The sequence below is a fragment of the Bombus huntii genome, chromosome 6, assembly GCF_024542735.1.
Source record: "Bombus huntii isolate Logan2020A chromosome 6, iyBomHunt1.1, whole genome shotgun sequence".
NCBI classification, from domain to species: domain Eukaryota; kingdom Metazoa; phylum Arthropoda; class Insecta; order Hymenoptera; family Apidae; genus Bombus; species Bombus huntii.
Window position 1 is genome coordinate 14,510,521 of NC_066243.1, and position 25,537 is coordinate 14,536,057.

Genomic DNA, 25,537 nt, shown 5'->3' on the forward strand with positions numbered 1-25,537 from the left:
AACCTATGTTAGAACGATTGATCATATTTTATTCGCCTCGATCGTCATCTTTTATTCATTATTCTCGCTGAGTGCCTTTACAATTTATGTCTTTTAACGTTCTGTGTATTTCAAACCAATTTACAAAAATCTTATTGTACAGGCCAAAAAATACACGAGTCCTTTTCGCTTCAAACTTCCAAACGTCGTTTAATAGCTGTGCTGTAGTTTATCACGCTAGCGTTATCTTTCTATGGCGTCAATATTCTTATACTTGTGAACGGATAAATTATATATATGTGTGTGTATTTATATATACGAGTTAAGAAAGAAACAGGGTCAGTCGGTAGCTGAAGAAGCAAATCGTGCACGGCACACGACTGATGCTCTAGCTTTAATTAAAATTCTCTTATTAGCGGCGGTACAATGGGAAACAAAGGTGGTTCATTTTCCGGGTGGACAGACGCCGGATATGTCGACACTCGAACGCAGGCCTCCTTGCTTCTGTTCGTGAACGTCTGTGAACGCGTTAATTCGATGGACATTGGTAGAATGGTATGGGAGGGACCAGTTGCGAGTATTACTTAATTATCGGATATTTGAATATCCAGGTTAAATTTAGATTTCATTGAGAACACTATACCGCGTATACAGTTGCCCGTGAAAATACTCGAACATTTTTAGACCTCTTTCACGTATACACAAAAGGTTTCTAGGAGTATTCGAGTACTTTCGTTACTCACGTTAGATGTTATAAATGGAATTTATGGGGATATTTTTTTGACAAGAAGTAACCTCACTTTTAACAAAATCTGGATCGATTATTATTGTTCCGTACGAAATTAGCAAATGGCTCGATACTTATAGACGCCTTGGCGTACACGGTTATAACAGCGAACTCACCAGGATCCACGTAAGCGAAGTATGCACGAGTATCACGCTCGTACGCCAGTACTTAGTCACCGGCGAACTTATTCTCGACTTATATAGACGATTGTCGAGTCCATTGTCCAGCAATTTGTTCAATCCCACTGGAGAAGGCACGAACCTCCAGCAGGACGATTTCTTTTGTCGCTTGTCAAAGAAGGGGGACGTACAAACTTATTTAAACTAAGTACCCCGCACGACTACCGCGTTCTCCCTTTTCTTCATTTCCCCTCCCGCCAACGTCGACGACCTTCGTCCCGTCGTCGTAACTCGCCCTTTTCGCCTCGATCGTGTTCTCCTTTCGTCGACGTTGTCCCACCCTGCAACAGCCCGTCAACCTCCTGCCACCGGTCCGGAAAACTCGATTTCCGGTTATCGTCAGTCACCGTCGACCTCTCTCACCCTCTACCGACCCCCTCGTGCCACCGTGAAAGCTTCGAAATTGCATTCGAATGCACCGCTATTAGTAACGCCAAACGGCGATATAGCAGTCAATCAGCTGCTACGTGTTTGTATTACTATATGCGTGTATGTTTGTGTGTGTTTATGTACACTCAGGTTCATAAGCGTCGAGACACTTAAGGAAAATCAGAACTTGGAACGATTATTGTTAGGAGATCATTAACGCTTTGAAGCTTTATTATTAAATATATCATATATGTTTATGTGTATTATATAAAGCTTCGTTTGAACTTTAAATTATGGAGAACGTATGTGTTATATATTTGCCTCATTAACTACACCATCGCTCATAATTATTTGCACACTTCCAAATCGTTGTAAATACGTGAAATATACTTCAAAAGCGAAATTCCAAGCCTCTAAATACTCTTCGACGACGTATCTAATCTTGGCCTCTGTTCTTATCTCAGATCGGACTATCGACGAAAGATTTATTAAAAATAATTTTTTAATAATAAAGAATAATTTATATCTATACCTGGATGGATATAGTAAACATGTTTAATTTTTCGATTAGATCGTAAGTGTGGAAATATTTATGAACGAGACTGTACATTGAATTATACCGAAAAATCAGCATGGATTTGTTCACTGTGGTTTGGAGAATATTGTTACCGAGTTGGTTGATGGTATATTGGTAAATGTCGCGTTTATGATGGACAGGGTTTTCAAATTCGATCTGCAGTCCAGTCGTTTTCGATACGTCGTTCGTGGACACGCAGTTTATCGCTGGTGGGGGTGTTTGACGCGTTTGTGGCGACTGATTACAAAGCACGTCTGTTACATTACGTTTAACAACTACGACGAGTAACCCTTTGCGATTCAGGCAAATCAGTTTGTTGAACCTGTCTATTTCTGTTGTTGTCATTGCACAGCCTTGATCTTGTTTTACTAATCTATTATATCTTTATCAAAAAAGAAATAGCGTTGTTAAAATTGGATTTCAATCGATAAAGTGATAATCCATTGATCAATTTTGATTATTCGTAGCTTTCTAACGAGGGGGTATAGCTCAGTGGTAGAGCATTCGACTGCAGATCGAGAGGTCCCCGGTTCAAACCCGGGTGCCCCCTGGCCCTCCCTATTTTATTATGTTTTTAATAATTTTAGACGCGCGAGATAAAAACAAAAATTAGAAGGGTTTCACAATGTTCAGAATGTTCAAATTCAACCGTCGACAACTACGAACATATGGAAAAATTGCAATATATTACAAGGAAAAAAATTTTTTGATTTATTTAATTCTTCGCTAAAATCACCCCGTCCCTCCCAAAAAAACTGATTTATTCAAATGATTCAAAGTAGTACTTAAAAATAGTACTTAAAAATCAATTCTAATGTCGGCAACAGTTATCTATTCAGTGCTATAAATTACATTTATTCGTCGCTCTTATTAAATATAAATACACCTTGCTAGATTACAGTGTCTTTTTAAATTTGCTATTCCATGGACTTTCCTTTACCCGGCACCAAAATTGGCAAATACATGGGCTTATTCTCCTGTTGCTCGAAGGGAATCAAATTTGAATCGCTTACCTTGCATTGCACCTGTCCAACATAACCAGAAAAGCGCCCATTTCGCGGTCCGAAATTGCTGCAGATACATGGGCCTGAACCAGAACCAACCACACTTCGGTTCATCCGTCCTCTCCGACTCCTTGGCTGTTTCCGGCTTTATTTCCGGTTTCGGCGGTCCGTCCCTGAACTGTTCCGAAAAACTGGAAAGGGTCTCGTGCATGTCCGGCACCCCAGACTGTAAATCACGTTATCACCGTTGACACGATCAGAATCGAATCACTTTATGATTAATGTTGGGTAATACGTATGATAATAATAGCTGACACGAGTGCCGAATGTGTATTACTGGTTGAAAGCAACTTATAGTGGTATTTGTTGAATGATAAGCTGATTATCGATCATTATTTCCTGTTTTAATAGTGTTGTATTTGATCATATACTGTGGGCGCTGTGTACGCATTTATAGGGAAAAGAGCGCATTTTAGTATTTTAATTTCATTATCGCTATTATGCCATTCTAAATGCAATTTTCCCTGCATTAAATATTTGATTTTAAAGGATGAACTATAAATACATTTGTATCATTTCATATAGATATATTTTAGGAAACAATAAGATTTCTTTCATCCCGTACAAGGAAGAAATGAATTTAATTTGTATAGCTTATATATCGAATATATCTATTATAATTGAAATTGTAAGTCATAATGATAAATATATCATAAATATTATGTATTATGAATATATGTATATTAAAAAATCTTCCAATGTTTTAATTACTTACTTAATGTATTAATAGTATTCGTAATTGTAAGTTATACTGTAATTGAATATTTAATTGATTTAAGAATATCAATTCTACAAGGAAAAGAATTAATAATTGCAAGCTTTCGCGATTTATATTTTTTATCGATGCGATATCGTTGAACGCGCACGGAAAACGAAAACAGATTAAAATTCGCGATTGCGTGTAAATAAAATCATAGCGGAAGAAGTTAAAATTGTAAATATGTAGACGTGGAATTATTAGTTATCGGAAATTGCGCGATGTGTACCGAATAAATACATCATCTATATCTATACGATATTTCCCGCATCAACTTTAATTATTGGCTTTCGCCTGTACGCGTAACATCGAGATGAGTAACTCATACTACGATCAAGGGGTTTAATTTATGTTTTATCGGTATCCTAACATTTTACATTATCACGCTTCACACGGTTCTCATTATCCGTTTGACTGACGGTAATTAACACTCCTCTATACGATTTGGTAGCTAATATGAAATTGGAAAACCGGTTGCGTATCACGTGTCATGATTAATTAAGGTAAGGTTTCCCTCAAACTTTCTAAGTAGAAATGAATATTAAAAAAAAAGTACGAACTTTTAAAAATGTACTTGTAACATTTTACGATAAAACTATGATTCATGAAACATTATCTCGTAGAACGGAATAACTCAAGATAAAAATACACAGGTAAGATATTCGTCGTCTGACATAATTACAACAATAAATCAACCAGTTGTATCGGACAATTCCCTTCGCGATCTACTCTGACCTGCTCAATATTTGATCCCTTTAAAAATACGCACACTTGGGAGGAAGCTTTATAATTAATTCTAGAACCTCGACGTTACAGGCAACAGTTCCTACCATAGAACTTGGGAGCGATCGATCGACCAGCATCGATGTCACGCTCGCCTCCTAAAATAAACGCAGAATCCAATATTTCCAGAGCACTTACGCTGAATGCAAATTTATCCCTCATGATTCTTGCCTCTTCTTTCACGTTCCACACCAAAAACGTCGAAACGGAAACACACTGTGTCTTATACACTTGTCAAATTTCGTTTACGCGGCACTGATCGATCCTAGCATCCTCCGTTTCCGGTTTCTCCCTCTAACTATCGGTTCTCTCCGTTCTACGTTGTATTTTCTCAAAGAAGCGACGTCGATCGCTTCGAAATTCCGCTATATGATATTTCCATCGTGATTGCGGATTCGTCGAGCGTGTCACGTTCCGCGAAACCGTTTCTCATCGCGGGCAAAAGTGGCGTCGAGAACGGAACTTCCGGCACCCAGTCACGCTTCGTCGTTCGCCACCAGCTCCTCGACTTCTTGCCTCGTGTCGTTTCTCAATCCAATTTCGACAGAAGCTCGCTGACTTTCTCAATCTCGGTAGGATAACGAATATTATTGTCGGGAAAGAGAAGCTCGATAGTATCGAACGATAGGGCGCAGGAAGGAAGTGAAGAATTCTGTCAGTTTGATCGCGATCTTCTTGTACAATACGCTTAGAGATGCGATGATCTTGGATCGATCTGTAGTTTTGTTCCTTCGTCGATTAAACATTCACTTCGTCGAGGTCGTTGACCGAGGAATATCTAGAAGATGTTCAATCTTGAGCTGCTTCTCTTCTTCTTTCTTATATCTTCTTTTTGTTTTTCGTTTCGCTTCTTCACTTCGTTAGTCCGCTCTTCGACTGACGTTCCGCTTCGAGAAACAGCTGCGATTCGCGCGGATCTTGCAGCGATTTAGTAACGCGTTTTAAGTTCAGTCAGTTGATTACTGACTCGATTTGCGCGTCTTCGTTTGGAATTTTTTATTCGAAGATTCGAAGTGCGACGAAGGTTTACGTACGTACACTGTTTTGATATACTCGCTCCTTCTGGAACGATGGGCGAAAACACTGTTTTATTTTATTTAATTTACTAATTTTATGAATTACTTTATAATTTTCCGGAAAATTTTGAGAACGATAGAAACCTATCTAAATACGTACACATATGTATCAACCTGTTTCCTTCCCCTTGAACTGTTTAAACGTGTTCGTTTAAAAGTTTCGATAAGAGAAATTTGCTACGGAGCATCTAGAGAGTAATATACAAGTTTTGACACACCGTTTCAATGTGTTTTCTTTTAATCGAGCTGCGAAGGATCGTTCCTGTAGCACGTTACCGGCACTATCGTTTGTCAAACGTCCGGATTGCAGTTTCCATCCGGTTCGTATATACCTACGTCCCTCTTATACGCGTCCTCCGGTTCCGGCGTTTCTCGTTTCACCTGCAACGATCGTCAAACGCGCGACGTCGCGAGAGATTCTATCCGGCCTGTTCACGCGCATCGTTATAAATCCTTCGAGAGGACCGGAATATCGTTTTTCGAACGAATGGCCCGCTGTGTTTCACCTCGTCCTCGATGAAATATTCATCGTCTACGCGGGATTTATAATTTCGACGGGGAATTTATAATTCTCCTTTCGTTCGATCGAACAGCTGCCTTCTCTCGTCGATCACTCGCGATCGCTGGGAACCTTGATCGTATTTTATCGATCCCTCTAGTATTCTATTTAATCTCTGATTGATCGTACCGATAATGTCTTACCGATCCTTGTGTTGTATCGTGCTTGACTGACCCTTGATTTATTTTATTTGCCCTTGTGGTATTGTATTTGATCCTCGATTTATTTTATCGATCTCTATAGATGTTTGATATTTAATCTATCGTATTAGCAAATATTTAATCCGCTGTATCGATACTTATAATATTCTGTTTGATCTTTGCATCTGAAGGAACAACTGCGCTCCTTTTTGATGATCATCGATAATTCGATTTTCAATCTGCGGTTTGTCGATTCTTACGATATTCTATTTAATTCTTAGTTTATTACGTTGATCCCTACAGTACTATACTTGATAGTGTAATTACGCGCGTTGCGTTCTAAGGACGAAGTTGTCCTTTCCGGAAGCTACGTGGGGCTTTGCGAAGGTTTCTCTTGGACACTCGGACTTTGTCGTTGTTGCTTTCTTCGTTAATGGGAAAGTACGAGTTTGTCGAGTCGGTGGAGGCAAATAGAGGGACGAGTTTGTGAGATGCAGCGTGAAAAATGAAATAAATCGTGGTTTTTGTTTACGTAGGGTGTTAGTTGCGAATTGTTGAGACGTAAAAGTTTCTTGGATTTACAGGACGAAGTTTAAAACACTGTTCGCAGTAAATCGTGATTTTAAAGTATGCAGAGTTATTCAAAATTTATAAGAGTTTTATAAAGATACGTTGCGGTATGTTTCTTAGATTCGGAGATATTAAAAATTTCAGTTGGAAAGAAGCTTCATATTCGTGGAATCTCATAAAATCGCTATTTTATTTTGTACCGCGTCTTCTGACTACTAATCGATCTGGGTAATAAAATTTTCCGTCTCGAAGTCTCGATATTTAAGTGTCTTCGAGATCCACAAGAGCGAGTATCAGTCAGAAATTACAAAAGTATTTTAGACTTAAATTCTCCAACGGCAAACTTCAATTCACAAAATCTCAGGACGTTCACGATCTGTGATCTCTATCAGTTTTATCAGCTCTAAAAATGTCAAACTTGGACAACCAAAGTCCAGAATATCGACGATCTACGAGCTTCGTTGATGTCATTGGTTCCATTAAAACCACGACTTTCGATGTCTGCCAATAACGTCGATAAAAATATAAATAAGTAATCCAAGAATGTCCACGACTGCGTTCAACTTGCGTTGAGAAGTATTCGAAAGACGAGTCTGTAAAATTTGCGAATACTCAGGATTTCAACTGTATTCGTCAGTTTTAATAACAATGACACGAATTTACGAGATCCAAGGATATTTACGATCCATCGATTCTTCCAATCTGAAATCGATAAAGTTCGAGAACGTCTTCACTATCCACGATCCCCGTCTTATAAAACTTTCAAACCTGAATTCATAAATTTCCAGGATCCACGATCCGCACTATCTTTGTCAATATCGTCGATAAAAATTCCAAGCTCGAGCCCGCAACATCCAAAAATATCCACTGCCCACGATCAGTTCGTCAGTTGCTGCATCCCATAGATCTTTCAGACTTGAATTCAAGAATACGATCCACGATCTCTATCGATCTCTGTCGATAAAACTATCGAACATAAAACCAAAAACATCCACAGCCTGCGTTAATATCATATCGGTAAAAGGAATTCAATTTTAACCAATTTCTCATAAATATAGAAATGGCAATTTCGACTCTACAAAGTCTGAGTACTCTCAAGATGCACTGTTCCCGTCAGTTCCCACGATCAACGACCCTCGAGGTCGATCGAGCACGACGCGGCCACGCAAATGAGACGATCCGGATGGCGATCCGAGCGCGTACTAGGCCGCGTGTCACACGCGACTGAGGATCGCGAGCTCGTGCTCTCAGAGTTTTCCCCGCGAGTTAAACCGCCGTATATGCTACTACCGCCGCTACTCTGCCACGACAGACATCCTCCATCCTTCTTCCTTCCACCAGTCTCTTCTCCCTCTCGAGCTCTCTCCGCTTCTCTCCCACCTTTTCATCCCCTACCCTTCTAAACCCCAACCAACTCTTTCTCTCCATTTCTCTCTCTCTCTCTCTGTCTCTCTTCCTTTCTCTCTTTCTGCCTCTCCCTTCCTCCTCCCCTCATCTCTCTATTTGTCTCTGTTTCTCCTTGTTTCTCTCTGTTTCTCTTTCGTTTCTCTCCGCTCCCTATTCGTCTCTTATCCAACCCCTTCCAAAACCACCCCTCTTTCACTCCGTGGACGCGCGACACACTGTAAACCGCTCCTACTAGCTGTTGCTTCGCTCACGGGAACCAAAAAATCCGACAGCCTCGCCGCATCTGATAAGGCTCATTAGTTTGCGTTAATTGCGCTGATTTTATGCACGATTAAAGGCTCGTTTGTGTTATCTGCGGCTAGGTGTAAGATAATGTGCTGGTTCTGGTTTTAGATAAAGACGCTTCTTGGAGATATAATGCATATAATAAATAGCTTTTATGGTTATTATAGCATTTGCGAATTTATATGTTTCTTTGGTATGGCATTTTATAAGTAGTGGTATGATTCTCTTTATTGCACTAAAATCATAGAGACTATGCATAAAAGTATGGAATGCAAATGGAATAGTACAAAATACGATGACATCATCATATTGATGTTTTTACATATAGATACTGTAGTACGTATTTGATGAATTTAACTGTTTGTTATTGCACGTAGATCCTTTTATCGCTGTAAGAATATGAACTAAAAATATTCGATATATTTTGTGGACGTAGATCTCGAATCTTGCAATTTTTATGCGTTTAAAGAAATATTAGCAGAATAATGGAACATCTGAAATAAAAATTTCGAAAAAAGCATCAATTCGAACCAACACAAAAGGCGTTTAGAACGGGAATTTATGGAGTACTTGTTTTTTTTTTTTAATAAAAATACACAGAAATCCTTCCGCATTGAACAGCTAAGGACAAGAAAACAATTAAGGGAAATTTGCAAACACGATGTCGAGACGATTCGATCGGTGTACTCTATTCGAATGTTATCGTTCGTCTATGGTAACGTGGATTCGTAACGTGAAACGACGCGCGGCCAAACGGCGATCTAAATCGAACAGGGGCAACGAGCCTCGTTAATGGAACGCTGGAAGACAAATGCGTTTCTCGATACAGAGCATTAAGAAACCCGTTGCAACGGCAAGCTGGAAAATAGCTGGAACTATACCGGGCTATCGGTTTCGTTGGTGGCTCGCGGCAGGAATTACAGTTTATCTCGTTGCACCGCAGTTCGCGATAGTTTGCTTTGCTGCGGTCAAAAGTTGAGCTTCCGCTTGGGACAAGGCAATTTACGTGACAACGATGCAAGTTCGATCCTCTACTATCCCTCTCAAAATTAACGACTCACTGGAGAAAAATGTTCTTTGTCGTAATATTTATCCTATCGTAGGAAATATTTCCTTCTTTAGCGGCACTTTTCCGTGTCACCAAAAATGTGGTAGGATTGTATATAAATGTATATATATATAGTATGGGAATAACAGGTCGGTTAAACTAGGAAAGGAAAGCAACGTGAAAAACGTAAGAGGACGGAGGGAATATTTTATGGGGACTTCCGCGAAGTTTCTCATATTTCAAGATGAGGTAGGTCAGGTATGGTATCAACCGTGGAGAACGTGTTTCGAATTTATGACGGTAATAACCTAAGTATGCAGACTCGAAAAGTTCCAAATAAATCATCCTGATAATATTGGTCGTTAGGGAAGGACCGTAAAGAGGACGCGGTTGACGTTGAAAGCACGCGGCGAGGAATCGATAGCGAATGCGAATTTAATAGATTATACGACAAATATCCGATTCGATGGACATATATGTAAGTATGTGTGAACAACTTCGTGGTTCGAACTCTAACCTACCTGAAGCACCTATTCTCAGATTTCTGGCATTAAAAAAAATTCGGCGGCTGTTTTCGGTCGATGATATTTTGGAAGCTGACTGTCGCACTTTGCCATGTAGGACTTGTATTTTTATTTGTCGCCTTTTCCATGATTGAATTAAGATCGTTAATGAAATTTTATCAGTGCTAATACTCTCTTTCATATAGGAGTAACAATTTAAAGATAAAAGAAGTTCTACAAGTAGATTTTATAAATTAGGATATTTCTATATTTTACATTTTTCATATGCTATATAGAATATCGTAGTTTGATGCTTTTAAGCTATGTGCAACGCTAAGCGTAAATGATTAGAGAAGAATTATAGATGAATGTTTTTTTCTTAAATTCAGTATCAAGCGATGAACTGTATTTTTCCACGTTCTTGCAGTGCTCGACTATCTCTGTCGCTCTGGCTAGGTAGGATAAATTTTATGTATATTTGAACAAAATTCTGTATACTTGCTATTTTATATCAGTAGTGACGGAAATGAATAAAATCTTCCATATTGCGACACACAATCTGAGTTACGCGCATTACAGAGTTTATGCTTAAATGGCATGATCTTTTTATCGCGAGTTCACTTTTTCAGCCAATTATAAATAATCTGTTTATTTGATACACGGTCTCAAATCAAAAACAATCATGAAAAAAAAAATCAAGAACTGGAAGTCGAATACTTTGTCAGACATCGTAATATCCGTAAGAGAAAGGAGTATATCACGAGAGATTCGTCGTTTAGAAAGAATCAACGTTCCGCTGTCTGAAATTCGCGAAGCGTTAAATTAAATTTCCCAGAGGCGTCAGCCTGGCATCGAGAAGGTCGATTGACACGAGACTATCGATATTTAAGCGATAACATCGCGTCCTCTATGAAATGATCGTTAACAGAGGCTTCCATTTTGCCTCCTCTTGTCATCCGACAATTCGAGAATTAAAACCTATACTCAGCTACCATATCCGCATCGATTTTATATTTTTCGTATCATGAATTAATTGTCAATACTTTTCGTCGAATTAAAAGCATTCCCCTTTTTTATTTTCACTTAGAAAGTCTTATCGTTAGCGTTACTATCAGTGTTAATTTTTCAACAACAAAGTGAATTTAACTAGCTTAACTTTCTCCTTAAGGCCTTCGCTGTAATTAATTAAAAGGAAAAACATGATAAATTTATTTTTGTTTTCTGCTTTTGACGGCTAGAGTTCGCCTGGTTTTAATTAAAAAAACGCTGCGGTAAACTTTCACTCGTGGTTACCCTTCAAGTGTAAAAAAAAGCGGGAATGAAAAGAAAGAACTAATTAAGAGACGAGAAAAAATAAAAGAACCAGGAAGAAGGAGAAAGATGACATCTCTGCAAGAACACTGGTAAATATCTTCGTTGCATAATTATGGATTTAGAGAGGTATTTATCGGTGAGAAGGCAGTGGTGCGTTCGAAATTCCTTCAAGTGCAACGCGCTTGTACCGCAATGATAACGGGCCTCGTGTAATTAAAGTCCTTGCTATCTTTAGGGGGCCACTTCCGTTGCTGGATACACCGACTCGTTTATGCCGCTGCTACGTTTTCTCAAATATCCACTTCCCGAGTTGACGCCCACGATCTCTCTTCTCTTCTCTTCAATTCTCTCTTCTCTGTCTCTCCTTGATCGCGTTTCCAGATCTCGTCTGCTGATATCAGTCGACTTACGACTCCAGAGGTCAAGGTATATACATTTAAATTGCCGCGCTTCCTATATTATAGACGCTCCGCCTTGCTTTTATTAAAAAATTCCTTTTCACCGAAGCTATTACGAAACGAAATCGTGACCATGGCGTTATCTTTTTTATTTCGTAAATAAAGTGCGCGTTCTGTTTTGCTGAGACGAAGCGGTTAACAGATGGATAATGATATGGATATCGATCGATCGTTTGCGTTACTGCAGCAAGAATTGATAATAAAACGTATAAAATGCTACCAGCCAGTCTTTTCATTTCAATTTCCTTTTTTTCGGGACCACTGTCGGAAGAGATATTTTTTCAGTCGAATTTTTCCATGGGACAATCACGATGAAATATTATCCACACCTGATAAATCGTATATAACTGATAAACGAGCATTTATTATAAAAAATTACCACTAAATATTCAAGTCTACTGACGTAATAAAAGACTTCCTTCTGCTTGCACAAGTAGATATAAATCATGGTAACCATCTTCTTACCAATTGAATATTAGCGATATGAAATATACGTGTTTAAACGGGTTTCAAATTGAACCTACACGTATATAATCTCTGCAGTCGTGTCTCGCTACGATGCTAATGAAATTTCAAAGCGTTTCATACGATAGCGCGTACGATACGGACATAAGAGTTTTCTATGGCACATTAGCGGTGACTAAGAATTTTGTGAGTCAGTGTTCGCTACAGTAAAGTAGAAAATTCCTCTTCCAAGCCCTATAACGCGGTACATCGGCCGGATAAATCCTCAAACTCGTACTGATCTCGCCGAAGGCGTCCAGTAAGCGTTCAAATCGAATGGCACGTTCATTAAAACGGACATTCAGGAACGATTTGTTTGACGAGCGTCGCGCTTTGGGGGCATAGACATTATCCGGGACAAGAAGAAAAAACGCAATATACTATCGACCTGTGTGTGCACGTCGACACAATGGCGGAGAGGGAAGGCCGTGCGTCAACGTTCGTTTGCTCAACGCAAACGTGCGGATCACGCGCTCGAAACGCGGTGAGAGGGATAAATACCCTTTCGAGCAACGCGCACGTTTCGTCGGCCACGCGACCTCCACGACATAAATTTCGTGGATTTAATAAAGATCCATGGCTTCCGGTTTTAGGGGTCGCCTGATCGCTATGCTTGCTCCGCGACCGTTGACCAACACTCTCTTTTTATTACGCGAGTGTATTCTTCGTCATATTCGAGTTTCGTCAAGCAAATTTTGACACGTTATTACATTAGTAAAAAGGTGAAACAAGTTGTAGGAATAGCAACCATTTTTCATTTTTTAAAACGATATTGTTATTTTGCTTTCATTGATTGTCAAGTCTTTGTTCTCGTTTGTAATTAAAACGGAGAAAGGAAATTTTCTCGAATTATTATTATCTAAGCGTTGTTCTGTCTATTATCGTCCGTACAGTATAACGCGGAAATTTGTAAGGACGTCTCCAAACGATCGACAATGTCGTCGATATTTTAGGGTTATGGTTTGTCAATAAATATTATAATATTGACAATATTATATCGGCAATGCACGTTGATCCTTTCAGTTGAGAAGCTTGAAATATCGACGATACACATGGAACGTCTGACAGCTCTGTACAGGTTACAACGTAAAAGTAAAATTACTAAATATACGTAATTGTACATTTTTTGAAGATGGAGATATCCGAAATGAAGGTAGAAAGTAACACATACAGAGAAATTGTATCGAATCTGTAGGGGAAGAATGGAGTGGAACGTGACGAGAGATTTGTTTACCGAATGCGGGTTATTTATTGCTTCGATGGGGTAATTGCTACTCGGTTTCCTGACGGAGCGATTGAATGATGGTTGGGAATCGATGATACGGTTTTGGCTAGTTTATTCGAATACGTGGATTGTTCTTAATCTCTGATTGCCTATAAATATGTTGCATGTTTCGTATTAAAATTTTATAGCGTTTTTCGTGTAAGTATTTTATTATTCTTTCTATTAATCGAAATAAAATATTACGATATGGGTAAAATGATGTTATAACACAGTAAGCTCGTTTTCTCTCTGGTTTTATGACATGTTAATCATAACAATGTTAAATATAATAGAAGAGACTCTGGAGTTTCGTGATACCGTGCAAAACATACTGTCAAATAAATTAGTTTATTTATAACATATTTTATTTTTTCTAGTACCGTGCCACGTTAACGAGAACATTAATTAAATTATTTTAAAGGTCATGTTTTGTATCTCCAACGTTCCGCTGTTTTCGCACGAACTTTAATATAAAACTGATAAATTAAGACGATAATATTACTAGGTCGCCCTAAAAGTTTCAATAGATGCGCAACATTTTTTATTTTATCCATTTTGTTCATTTCATTACTACAAAATGAATCATACATAATTCAATAAAATAATATAAAATTGTTACTCATCTATTATTTCCTTATGAAACGAAAGAAACTTTTGACATGACCTAATATAAAATTCATGAAGTAATCCGATTCACGAATAATTTACGAGCACATATTAATCGAATTCTCTATGTGAGATTCTGCTTTGAAAGCGGTGATCAAGTTTCATCGACGCCTATGCAAGGGCGTCACGTTAAACAACGGCGCGTGTCACGTTGCTACATCCGTGGGTGGCCCATCCTATATATTTAGAGGAAGTTTTCAATAATTTCTTATTGAATTTATTAACACTTACGAAACCGCTTCAGGGGCACGTATACGCTCCAACTGTCGGTTCTCTGGTGCGCGGGAAAGGAAAATATTGTTTCAACTAGTATTGCTTCTTCCAATTTCATTCGTCCAACAGATCCACGCGCCGTGTGTGACACGAGCCTGTCAATTGTTAATTCTTCCGCCGTCAATTGGTAATTTTTCTGAAAGTCTACCGTGCTTTTGAGGCGAAGGTATTTAACATTAATGTAGAGATTAAAACGCAACCTTCCATATTATTCGCATAAGCGATTGAAAGTAAAAAACGATCATAAGTTTCGAAAAGTATCGAACCTAAAATTAGAAAATTTCAGATATACCACGCACAGACCATCGCGACAACCGTGAACGATATCGATGAGAAACTTCAAGCAGGAAATTTGAAAACAGAACGAGCATATTTTCCTATTATCTTGTCGCGCTTGACAACCTTTTTCTTTTTCGTTATTTTTTCCGCCCGAATCATAAGACGAGACCAAAGAAGCAAACAGAAAGGAAGAGAGAAAGCTAATGCACAGTGGCGCACGAGATACACATTCGTATTTCTTAAAGCGGTGGCGACGAGCGTCGAGCGGAGAACAACTCGCGGAAAAACCAGTCGCGATATTCTTATACACACTTCGCGTGTAATGGAATACATTTTTGCACTTTTCTCGCTGCTCTTTTTCTCTTCGCCGACTCTTTTTCTCTCCTCTCGCCACAGCTCGTTCCGCAGGCTCTTTCCGTCGCACTCGACGCTCGCTCGGTTCGAAATGAAAACGAGCCTCAAAAGGGCTTTGTACGCGCTTCCGTCACGTTCGATATTCGTGCGTTCTTTTATGCCGTCACGTTTTTTTCCGTCCTGCGAGGATTTCACGTGACGCTTAGAAAGAAACAGAGAGCGGCTCGTTTTTCCAGAGCAACATCGACCAACTGACGTTTGCCGCCTAAATTCCTTTTTCTTCCACTTCCTTCTTCCCTCCTCTCTCGCTCTCTCTCTCTCTCTCTCTCTTTCTCTTTTTGTTTTTCTCGTGTTTTGTCTTTTTGTTGGTTGATTCTCTTTTTCGCGCCGCCTACGCTTTTTGATTTCTTTTGTTCGTTATTTGATTGCGTATAACTTTGTCACGCAGAGAATCGACACTTCACCGAGGTAAATGAAATCGTGATTGACGAGCTTTCTGGAAAAAGCGTGCACAAGACCAGATGGTAAATCGAATAAATTGCGTAGGAATTTTTCCCTTATGGTTTTCCGTTTAATGAATACGCGTTCGCTTTGACTATTCGTCGACGACAGACAAAGTATCGTTACCTCCATGGAACGTCGAATACGAAATTATTCAACAAGTTTCTCTTTTAACAGCCCTTGTTCCATAAAAGGAAGAGATTCGGCAATCATTGTCGAAAAAAACCTCTATACATGTACACTGACACTCGAGTACTTGAACGCTTCCTGTAAAAAAATTGTACGTGTATGTTGTTTTACGAGACATTTTGAAATTTCATTAGCAACAACGAGATACCAGCGTCATATTTGTATCGTTAAAGTTTGAAACCAATGTGAAAACGCGTTACGTATATGTATAGTGAAAAGTTTTGTACGCGTCGAAATACTCACTTTCGCGAGCCACTGTAGACAAATACCAAATTACACACCGCATCAACATGGACTCTCTAGTCATCTCGTCTTTCAGCCGCAGTCAACTTCTGCCGCGTCTACGTCGCGCGAAACAAGCGAGACTGGTCTCGCGCATTCCTAACGACTTCATTCAGAAGTAACTCGATTTGTGGGCAGGCATAAAGTGAATACGTCAAACAGCTTGTTAATTCAGATTAAATGGCGCCCGTGCGGCAACCGGCGTTTCTCGCAAAACCCCCGCTGCCAATTATTTAGTCGGTCGTTTCGCTTGAATCGCTCGTTCGACCGACTCCTGTCCCCGTCTGTTTCCCATCCTCCGGCGTTTTCATCGTCGAACGCCGACTAACGAATACCGCAACGAGCATCTCTCCCTGCGGTCCCTGTCCCTCTCTGACCTTCTTTCCTCTCTATTTGCCGTCGCTTCGTACAGTGCCAGTGCCTGGCTACTTGTCCGTTCCGGATCCTTTCAAAGGAAAAATCCAACGTGAAAAAAGAAAGAAAAAAGAAAAAAGAATAGATGCCACCCGGATGGAACGCGGTCCGATTGATTGGAATTTTGCGGTCGATGGTGATTAATAAGCACCACCATAGAGCAGCATCGACTAACTTTCTTTCGGTTCTTTTTAGGCTCGTTCTTTTCTCGTGGTTTCTTGTCGATGTTGTTCGTGTACGTTGATTAGTTTTCATTTAATTTCTTCCTTTTCTTCTTCCTTTTTTTTGTTGTTGTTTTTGGGAGGATTTTGTGCGGAAAGAGAGAGAAGAGAGGCTGGATTATTCGAGCGATACGCCCGACTTGCTATCATTTGATCTTCTTCTCCTTCGTTGCGACTCGTTTGTTTAATTTTGCGAATGAAGTAAATTTTCTAATTTAAAGTCGAAGTAAATTCTCTAATTTTCTAACCTCTTGCGAGTCTTGTTGGCTATTTTGCGTTTGATTAGATTGAGAGAAACTTTTGTTTTCTGTTTTTCTGTGGAACAGCGAGGTGGCTTTATAGTTTTCGAACGAAACGCTTGATCTAGAATTCAAAGGGTTTTTGGTAGAAAAGGTAAAGAGGAACGCGACTATTCGATTGATATCGATGGGAAATGAACCAACCTCCCGTCGTTGAGACGTTTTTGACAGGGAATTTCTGTGATTTTGGGAATGGAAGCGAACGAAGGGTGCGTTGGAGAGCTCCGAATACGATTCGTTAACTCGGAGCATGCGTTTGTCAGTATGTGAACACGTAAACGGTGTATTGGATCGTATTGATTTAATGAAAAATTTTAAATAATTATCGTTGAACGAAGAGTTATTCTTAGCTTTAAATGATTTTTACCGATATTGTAAATTAAAACGTAACTGGATCTGCTCTGTCTCTTCGTCTCCTTTCTGAACAGTTATATATAACATTAGATAGATATATGAAACATAAATATCATGACAGACTTGAATTCAGGTAAAGTCATTCAAACATTTCTCATATAGGTACTCTATAAATGACTACAATTTAAAAACGATAAAACAAATAACGCAATAATAGAAAAAAAGAAAGAAGGAGGACACACGTTTCTACTTTGATCGTTAAAATAAATCCTATATTATTTAACGCGGTTAGTTTTTTATTATTCAGTGCATGCCTGTAGACAACTAAATTGCGCATGAATTGCATGCAGTCTCCTTACAATTGACACGCGACTATTATTTGACCGACGAAACGTTCTTACCACAGTCTCCTGTTGCTCTCAGAGCGATGCGGAGGAACGTCGATGGCAAGCTGCTACCGTCCATTCCACTCGCTTCCCTCCCCCAAAGTCTTTTCCTTTCACGTGAAAACCGGTTAAAAATGCCTCCCCCAGGAATGTTAACGTTATATAGTAGCATGTAACGTAAGAGTTAGATATATAGTGTCCTGTTTTTCTCAGCAAAACCATTCTACTACGTTCTACGAGTAAAAATAAGACCAACCACGTTAAAACATTTTTACCAACTTTTTACTACATCGGTGTACCAATTCCAAACAATTTAATCACGCCATTAATTAATTTCGATCTTTTAAATGAAAGAAGAATCATGTCTCGTTATTATTTCCTCCAATAAAATGTTAACACATTCTCCGCCACTTGTAAACTTGTATTAAATCATCATCTAACGATTTAATGTCAAATTACGTTACACGATATAGGCAGAGTCGACTTAAAAGGAAAGATATATATCAAAACACCCCCAAGAATGCCCAAGAATGTCCGAGGTGCTCAAAACCCGAGGAAGGTCTACAGTGCGTTAGATTATGTTACAGTCTACTAAAGCAACAAGTTATTTCAACTATTTCTCCGTCACAAGCGACTAAAATCTCAGTGACAAAGACGTCAACGATAATCCTATTTCCACGATTGCGATACGTAGCTAGCGAGTCTCTTCCCACGTATTCCTGACCACGATCCATTAATTTCGACGATGCTCGCCGGCCCAACGAGTCATCCTGTCTGCCAGTGTCCCCATCCTTCTTTTCTAACCATTATTTTTCTCTTCGACATCTTCGTGATGCTGTGCCACTACTCCTCGTAATTGCGGCACAATCGTAGCCCGCAGGCATTAAACGCGCGCAACTACCAAGCCAAGCCAAGCCGACCAAGACCTGTCTCCCTCCACCACTTCGCTGATAGTACCGAAGACAACGATAACAATGGTGAGTGAACAGAGTTACGAGAACAAAGAAGTAAACTAGGGACGACGAGAGGAACTGTGCGTGTAAAATATGTAGATCGCTCGAAATTTTCGTCCCATATTCCAACGTCAGCGTCGCAAATTCCGGAAAAATCGTGTCCAGGGGAATTGGGGCTTCCGTCGTCGAGCTGACGTGCCTAGCCTCCGGTGAATGATCTCATTTTCCCCCCTGGATTGCCATTCATACGCGTTTCAGCCTGTAATTCGTCAAATCCTTTTTTCGTTTTTGTTCTCTCCACTTCCTTCTTCGTCCTTTTTCTTTTTTCCTTTTTTAATTTTTTCAAATGGATAAAGTGATTGGGAAAGATTGATGGGATTTATCGGAGTTAGTCGGTTAGGTTGAATGGCGGAATATGTTTTTATGAGATGTATTTTTGACGTTCGTTGCGCGATGTATTGAAGGCAGAGAGTGATTTGTGGCTTACCAGTGAACGTGCTTCGTTCACGTAGGTTTTCGGTTTTTTTCTTTTACTGTTTTGCGTTGAAGGGAGATGGAGTTTGACTCGTTTCGAGCGACAGGTTGATCGAGGGTATGTTAATTTAATTATAATCGTTTCTTTTTAACGAAGCTTTAATTTATCGTTGGTGGAAGACGAACACGTCTGCCTTGAGCAGTTACGAAAATCATCTGACGAAATGAACACGTGGAATCAAGCGATTAAAATTGTCCAATGTGAAATTTCTCGAAAGTTGTTTTTCGATTATCGTGTTGAGATATATCGGCAAACTGTATCTCGAAATTGCAATTCGATGGGATCAGTCTGCGTCAACCACACGCACCGCAACTACGGAAATGAACGATCGCCGATCTCATATACGTTCCGTCAAACCCATCGTAATTGCAATAGTACAGGCAAATAAGCCATTAATAGCTTCTTATTAATGTAATTTTCGAGTTATGTAATTTTTCATAATATTATAGGATACATAAAACGGTACATAATTCGATACAGAGAATATTCATTTTATGAGAATTTTGACGTAATTTATCTTTCGTTATTTAATCACTTTTGGACTAGAGTTTTGTCCTCCCTAGATAATATCAATCTTACAGAAAAAATAAAAAGAAGCATAAGAGTTATATAAAAACTGACAAAATGCAATTTAATAGGTGTGATTAGGTCTATTACGTGAGCATTATACATGGCAAGATTCGTTTCTATAGTAACAATCATTTCCTACTTCGTAGAATAATCGGAGAAATTTCCAGCCAACAATAGAATTTCCTCTCACGACAGGCAAACAAAAATTCCGGTTACAAAAGGTTAATAATACGAAGGTTCGCCGTGGAGGCAGCTTCAACCTCTTTTCGTCTTTCCTTTTATAAAGGCTCGTAGATTCCGGTACGTATCGAAAATGGCGCGAACCGCTTTCACAGACAGGGCAAGCTCCTTTTAAATGAAAACTAGGATCGGGATAACCCGGCTGAATACAAGAGTTCTCCGCGAGCTTGAAACGAGTTTACGTTGTACGCGCATTGTGCCAGACGTTGAGATCCCAGGGTCCCCAAGATATACACGTCGTCGAAGAATTCGGCCTGACTTTCATACGAAACCGCTTTCCTCCGGCCAATATTCTTTAGGCAAACATCGTCGTCGATTCTTCTTATCTTTCGATTTTTCAGCAGCCCCTTCGCAGCTGTTGGATATTTTGTGAAAGATTACGAGATTGGAATCGGAGAAAATAGATGTTTAGACACTGTTTCTGTGAAATCTAAATAATACGAATAACTCTAGGTATGAATATAAGCAAAGGAGATAGATATCGAATTATTTCGATTAAAACAAGAAATGAGTATATTCGACTGTAAGATAAAGTGAAAAAAGCGAATAAGAAGTAAAAGTTTACTTTTATAACACTCAATTCTATAATAGAGAGAAAGCTTCATTTTTTTCCATCTTTGATATTTCGCGTCGCTTGCACGAAAGTTGTAGGTACTTTGGGATTTCTCGATTTCTGAAATTAAGCTTCAAATATGTGCCCATGATGTGGAAAATTTGAATATTTCTACCACGATCCCATACTCGTAACTTTCGAAAGTTTTTGCAAATCTTATAAAATTTTACGCGAATAAAAGCTACACATGCTAAACAATCCAATTCAGCGCGCCGGTTATTGCACTCAAAGTCCAATACCTCGTCGCTGCAACTTAAACGAACTAACAGAAACTTAAACCGCGATCGAGGCAGCTTCTCACGATAAAAATTCACCGCTCTTAAAATCTCTTTGCAACAATTTCCTCATTCTAATAAACCATACCGAAACAGCTTTACGATCAAACGCGCAAATTAAATAACTCCCCTGAGGGGTAGCTGTTTGAAAGTTAAGCCGAAGGGGGTGGTTTCCGACGATTACGGTGAAAATGATTCAACGAAGTTGCCAACTTTAAAGCACCGTTCAACCTGCCCACGAAGGCACCTTTTACAGATTTTTTCTTCTTTTTCTTTCCTTTTTTTTCTTCTTTTTTTATTCCAAGCGTAGCGTGAAGTTCGTTCTAATCTCGCAACCGATAAACCGAAAGTTGCACCAGCGAAGCAACCTCGGCGTTATTTCAGCGGCTATCCCACGGGAATAAACAAGTGCAATATCTTGCATCGTTTCAGCGATCCCCGTAGCGTCTGACCTAGCGCAAATTTTCCATCCCCTGCGGTCGTCCTTCGAATTTGCATAAGCACGTGCGAGTGCTTCTCGTTCTGCCTGTTGTTAACACGGTTACTCGAAAATTGAAAAGATAGCGAGCTAGTTTTTAGTTTTGAGAACATAGAAACTTGCCTTTCGACTGGTTGTAATTGCAAAAATTTAACGCAATTGGTTGTTGTTCGTGCATTTAAGGACATCACAGATAGTCGTTTCTACGAAATGAAATAGAAAAACGAAAGATTCTTTTCTCGCTTACTTTTCTGCATGTTAGGTACACTTTAATAGAATCTATTTCCATCCACTGCATCTTTCCTTCTTTTCTCTAAAATTGAAAAATTATTCCACTTCGATATTCCGCGTAAAAGTATTATTAGATTTATCTTGTCGCGAGGAGAAAAGATAGGAAAGGAGTATTTTAATTAACAACATCAGATTACAGCGTTTATTTGTCGCATAGACCCAGTTGTTTGAGTCGAAACAATTAAAGATTGCGTCTGAAGGAAAGAGAAATTGGCCGAGAAGGGATTATCTCATCCTCGACACCGACCAGCCTGAACGTTTAAATTACTCCTACGACATTGTCTCGTTTGTTTGAAATTCAATTATCTCAATTTCGACTTCTCGAACGTCCAACTTTGCTCCTTATACAGTATAATGGCTGCACTGGCATTGCCGATGCATTTATTCGCTTCTAAATGAAGTGCATTCGGACGAACGATCTCCCTATATCGTAAAATACGCTCTTTGTTATTATTTATATTAAACGAATGTTAGAACGATGAGCAATTTGTCGATTCGCGAAAAATGAGATTGTCAAAATTGCAGAATGCCCAAGATTTTGTTCATTTCGACGTTTCAACCAGGATTTGGTGTTGTTACGTTACAGAAGATTGTATTAATTTGTGACAATCTGTAACTATGTGGTTACATTGCTACGAATTCATAATGTAAGAATATCGATGGTTAATGACGATCACCATGGCTTGAGGTAATTTTTACTTACGCTTACTTAATTATTTTTTACCCTCGTTGATATTTACTCACCGCATTGTCCGGAGCGTCGTACCCGAGATTATCGACCCCAGTCATCATTATAACTGAAAAAACAATATGTCGTTTTAGAAAGAAAATGGTAGATCGATGATTGGAATAATAATTTTCAAAGTACGAGTAGTATTTCGCTGTTCGGCATCGCTCGCGCCTAACAAACAATAAATTCAGTGCATTCTCAAACCGTAAGACAATCGTTGAGAAGTGCGAATGAACTATAATGGAGCTGGTAACGATCGAACTAACAAGATAATAGATGCTCCGGTTAAATTATGCGATCTGTATGGAATGTCTTTGGTTAAAGCGTCTTGGATGTCGAATCGTTTGCATTCTTCGAGCGCGAAAGTATCGCTACAAATTGATAGTCAGTTACCAATCAGAACAATAGAAAATGTCGATGAAGTTTCGAACTAGAAATTATAATTATTTTTTAACTATTTCGTTTTGTAAGCGCAAGAAGCATTAATTGGTCGATGAACTGGTTTCAGACACGTTGTGTATGATATTTCTGGATTTGACGTGCAAGAAAATTTTGTTGTCGTAGAAATGCGGACGATTTACGATTGTACATGACACAACGAATATTTGCGATGTAATACAATGGACAAACTTTCCACGTATATCACAAGAATTTAGAAATATATTGCGGCACGAACAATCCATTCACATTATTCTACACAACTTACTTCCTTCCTGTGCGACCATAAAAACTTTAGTTACCTAAGTTTTTGCAATCTGTACTACTTGAAGTTTCCCAGTGCAAACTGTCTTCTGTGCCTTCCTAAAAGAATGACTCTGAGATATTCTCAGCATGGTAATATAGCAACGGTAGTAATAAATATTACTATTACACAGACGATATCATATTAATTCAGTATATTTCTATCAATATGTTAATTAGTTATACGAATAAAAACTTTCTACGATAAATAGGAACAATCGTTAACTTTGCTCACGCTTAAATCTCGAAATTCTATATCTCAATCATTTGTTCGTTTCACAGAATTTTTAACGTTTTAAGAGAATATCTTCGTAATTTGCTCAACAAGCTCGACATTTTTCAACTTTGAAGAAATATAATTGGATTAAAGACGACAAAACAAAGACAACAGAGTTGATACACTTAATTCTTCATCCCTCTTCGTTTTTCCCTCTCGTACTAACACTAATTCTTCTTGAACCATTGTCACGACTTCCTGGTAGAACGTGACCCAGTGGAAAAGGAAGAGGAATGGCGGACCATCGGTTTTTATGTGGATCGAAGATAAGAGTCCTCGAAGAGAGACATCTTTAGCTTCAACACGATTTCACCATTAACGATCTTGCCGCGATTGCACGCATCGAATTTTCGATCGTTTACGCGACCTTCTTAAAACACAGATAAATAGATAAAAAGAAATTTTATGGAAAAACGTTTCATGGTTGTTTTCGAAAGAAATATAAAAAGTGTAGAGAGCGATGCTACAGAATAGAACTGTGAAGCACTCGGTTAAGAACTTAGGATTCTCCGGAAGAAACATCGCGAGAATGCGTAGTAGTAGTTGGTATTGAGAAAATCCGCACTCAGTTAGTCACCAGCTTGAGCGGCCCGCACTCAATTAATTACCAGCTTGAGCGACCCGCACTCAATTAGTTACCACCTTGAACGACCCGCACTCAATCAGTTGCCAGCTTGAACGACCCGCACTCAATCAGTTGCCAGCTTGAGCGACCCGCACTCAATTAGTTACCAGCTTGAGCGACCCGCACTCAATTAGTTACCACCTTGAGCGGTCTGTACTCAATTAATTATCAGCTTGAGCGACCCGCACTCAATTAGTTACCAGCTTGAGCGACCCGCACTCAATTAGTTACCAGCTTGAGCGGCCCGCACTCAATTAGTTACCACATTGAGCGACCCGCACTCAATTAGTTACCACCTTGAGCGGCCTGCACTCAATTAGTTACCAGCTTGAGCGACCCGCACTCAATTAGTTACCAGTTTGAGCGGCCCACATTCACTCAGTTGCCAGCTTGAGCTTCCCGCACCGACTTAGTTGCCAACTCATACGGCCCGCATAGTCTTGTTATAATATGTCGCTATTAACTGTTATCGAGGCCCCGCGGTGGTCACCCGTGACCACCAATAAGATAAACGGTCCATTGGGCGAGAATGTTGTCTTACATCGTCAATTTATTATTATTTTGCCATTATATGCTTTGAATAATAAAAATACTCTCGTGGCGTCCTGAACGAAACGTGTGATTTCTGCGTGGCAGTCAAAGTGTTAATTCTCCTCGACTTGAATATTTCATTCAGTTCCCTTGAGACGTTCGTTGATTTTTCGTGCACGATATTAAAAGGATTTCCTGAGCAATTTTTCATGCAAATCATTCAGCAAAATATTTTTGAATCTTTACGCTAGCCGAAAATGAAATTTTCTTCGTGATTCGATAATTTAGAAATTTGTTGTAATTTATGTAACATTGTCTCGCGCTTGCCATTTTTCTAATGTATTTTTCTACCTTTTATATTTTTCACCTTTGCAAAACAATGTGCAACAAAGCATCTATATTTAGTTATTATTATTTTTTACAACTGTCGCCAGTATTACTTCGTTCTTTAATCTTGGAGAAATTAAGCCTAATGTAAATCTTTCTGAATACGCGATTTTACACACTTTCTTTGTTCTCATGGTAATGTCAACTAAACAATGATTTGCCGACCTCGAATAATCAACGGAAGAGAAAAGTACATAATAGCAGAGTAATAGCATAGTACAGTAAGATAGCGTGTCCCCATATGGAGAAACTTTCGTTTTCTCCAAGAACGCCGTAATGAAAACGTTTCCCTGTTCATTATCCTATCGCGATACGAACACATGCTGAGTAATTACGCGAGTATTAAAAAGGACGAACGATCGAGTAAGCGTTCCATTTGTCGACTTGGAATATAAAATCTTGTTTTCGAGTTCAATTATACTTTTTATAGGAGCAAGTGCTTACTCAGAA

At 39.1% G+C, this 25,537-nt stretch overlaps 1 protein-coding gene and 1 non-coding gene across 4 annotated transcripts in view; one reads left to right on the forward strand and one right to left on the reverse strand.

The window, feature by feature from the left end:
- The window catches only part of LOC126866674 (solute carrier organic anion transporter family member 4A1), a 45,980-nt gene that overhangs the window by 18,360 nt on the left and 2,083 nt on the right, over positions 1–25,537 (reverse strand). Inside the window, exons 2-3 of one of the 3 annotated variants that reach the window (XM_050620543.1) lie at positions 22,541–22,593; positions 2,905–3,121 (exon numbers count right to left, since the gene is read on the reverse strand). In XM_050620543.1, coding sequence (XP_050476500.1) covers positions 2,905–3,121; positions 22,541–22,588 — 265 coding nt within the window. In that variant the 5' untranslated portion in view covers positions 22,589–22,593. Of the gene's footprint in view, positions 1–2,904; positions 3,122–4,633; positions 7,178–16,128; positions 16,251–22,540; positions 22,594–25,537 lie in introns of those variants that run through there. The other 2 variants (XM_050620545.1, XM_050620544.1) reach the window with 2 other exon arrangements.
- Positions 2,370–2,441, forward strand: Trnac-gca (transfer RNA cysteine (anticodon GCA)). Its single transcript has one exon. It is a non-coding gene; the product is annotated as a tRNA-Cys (tRNA).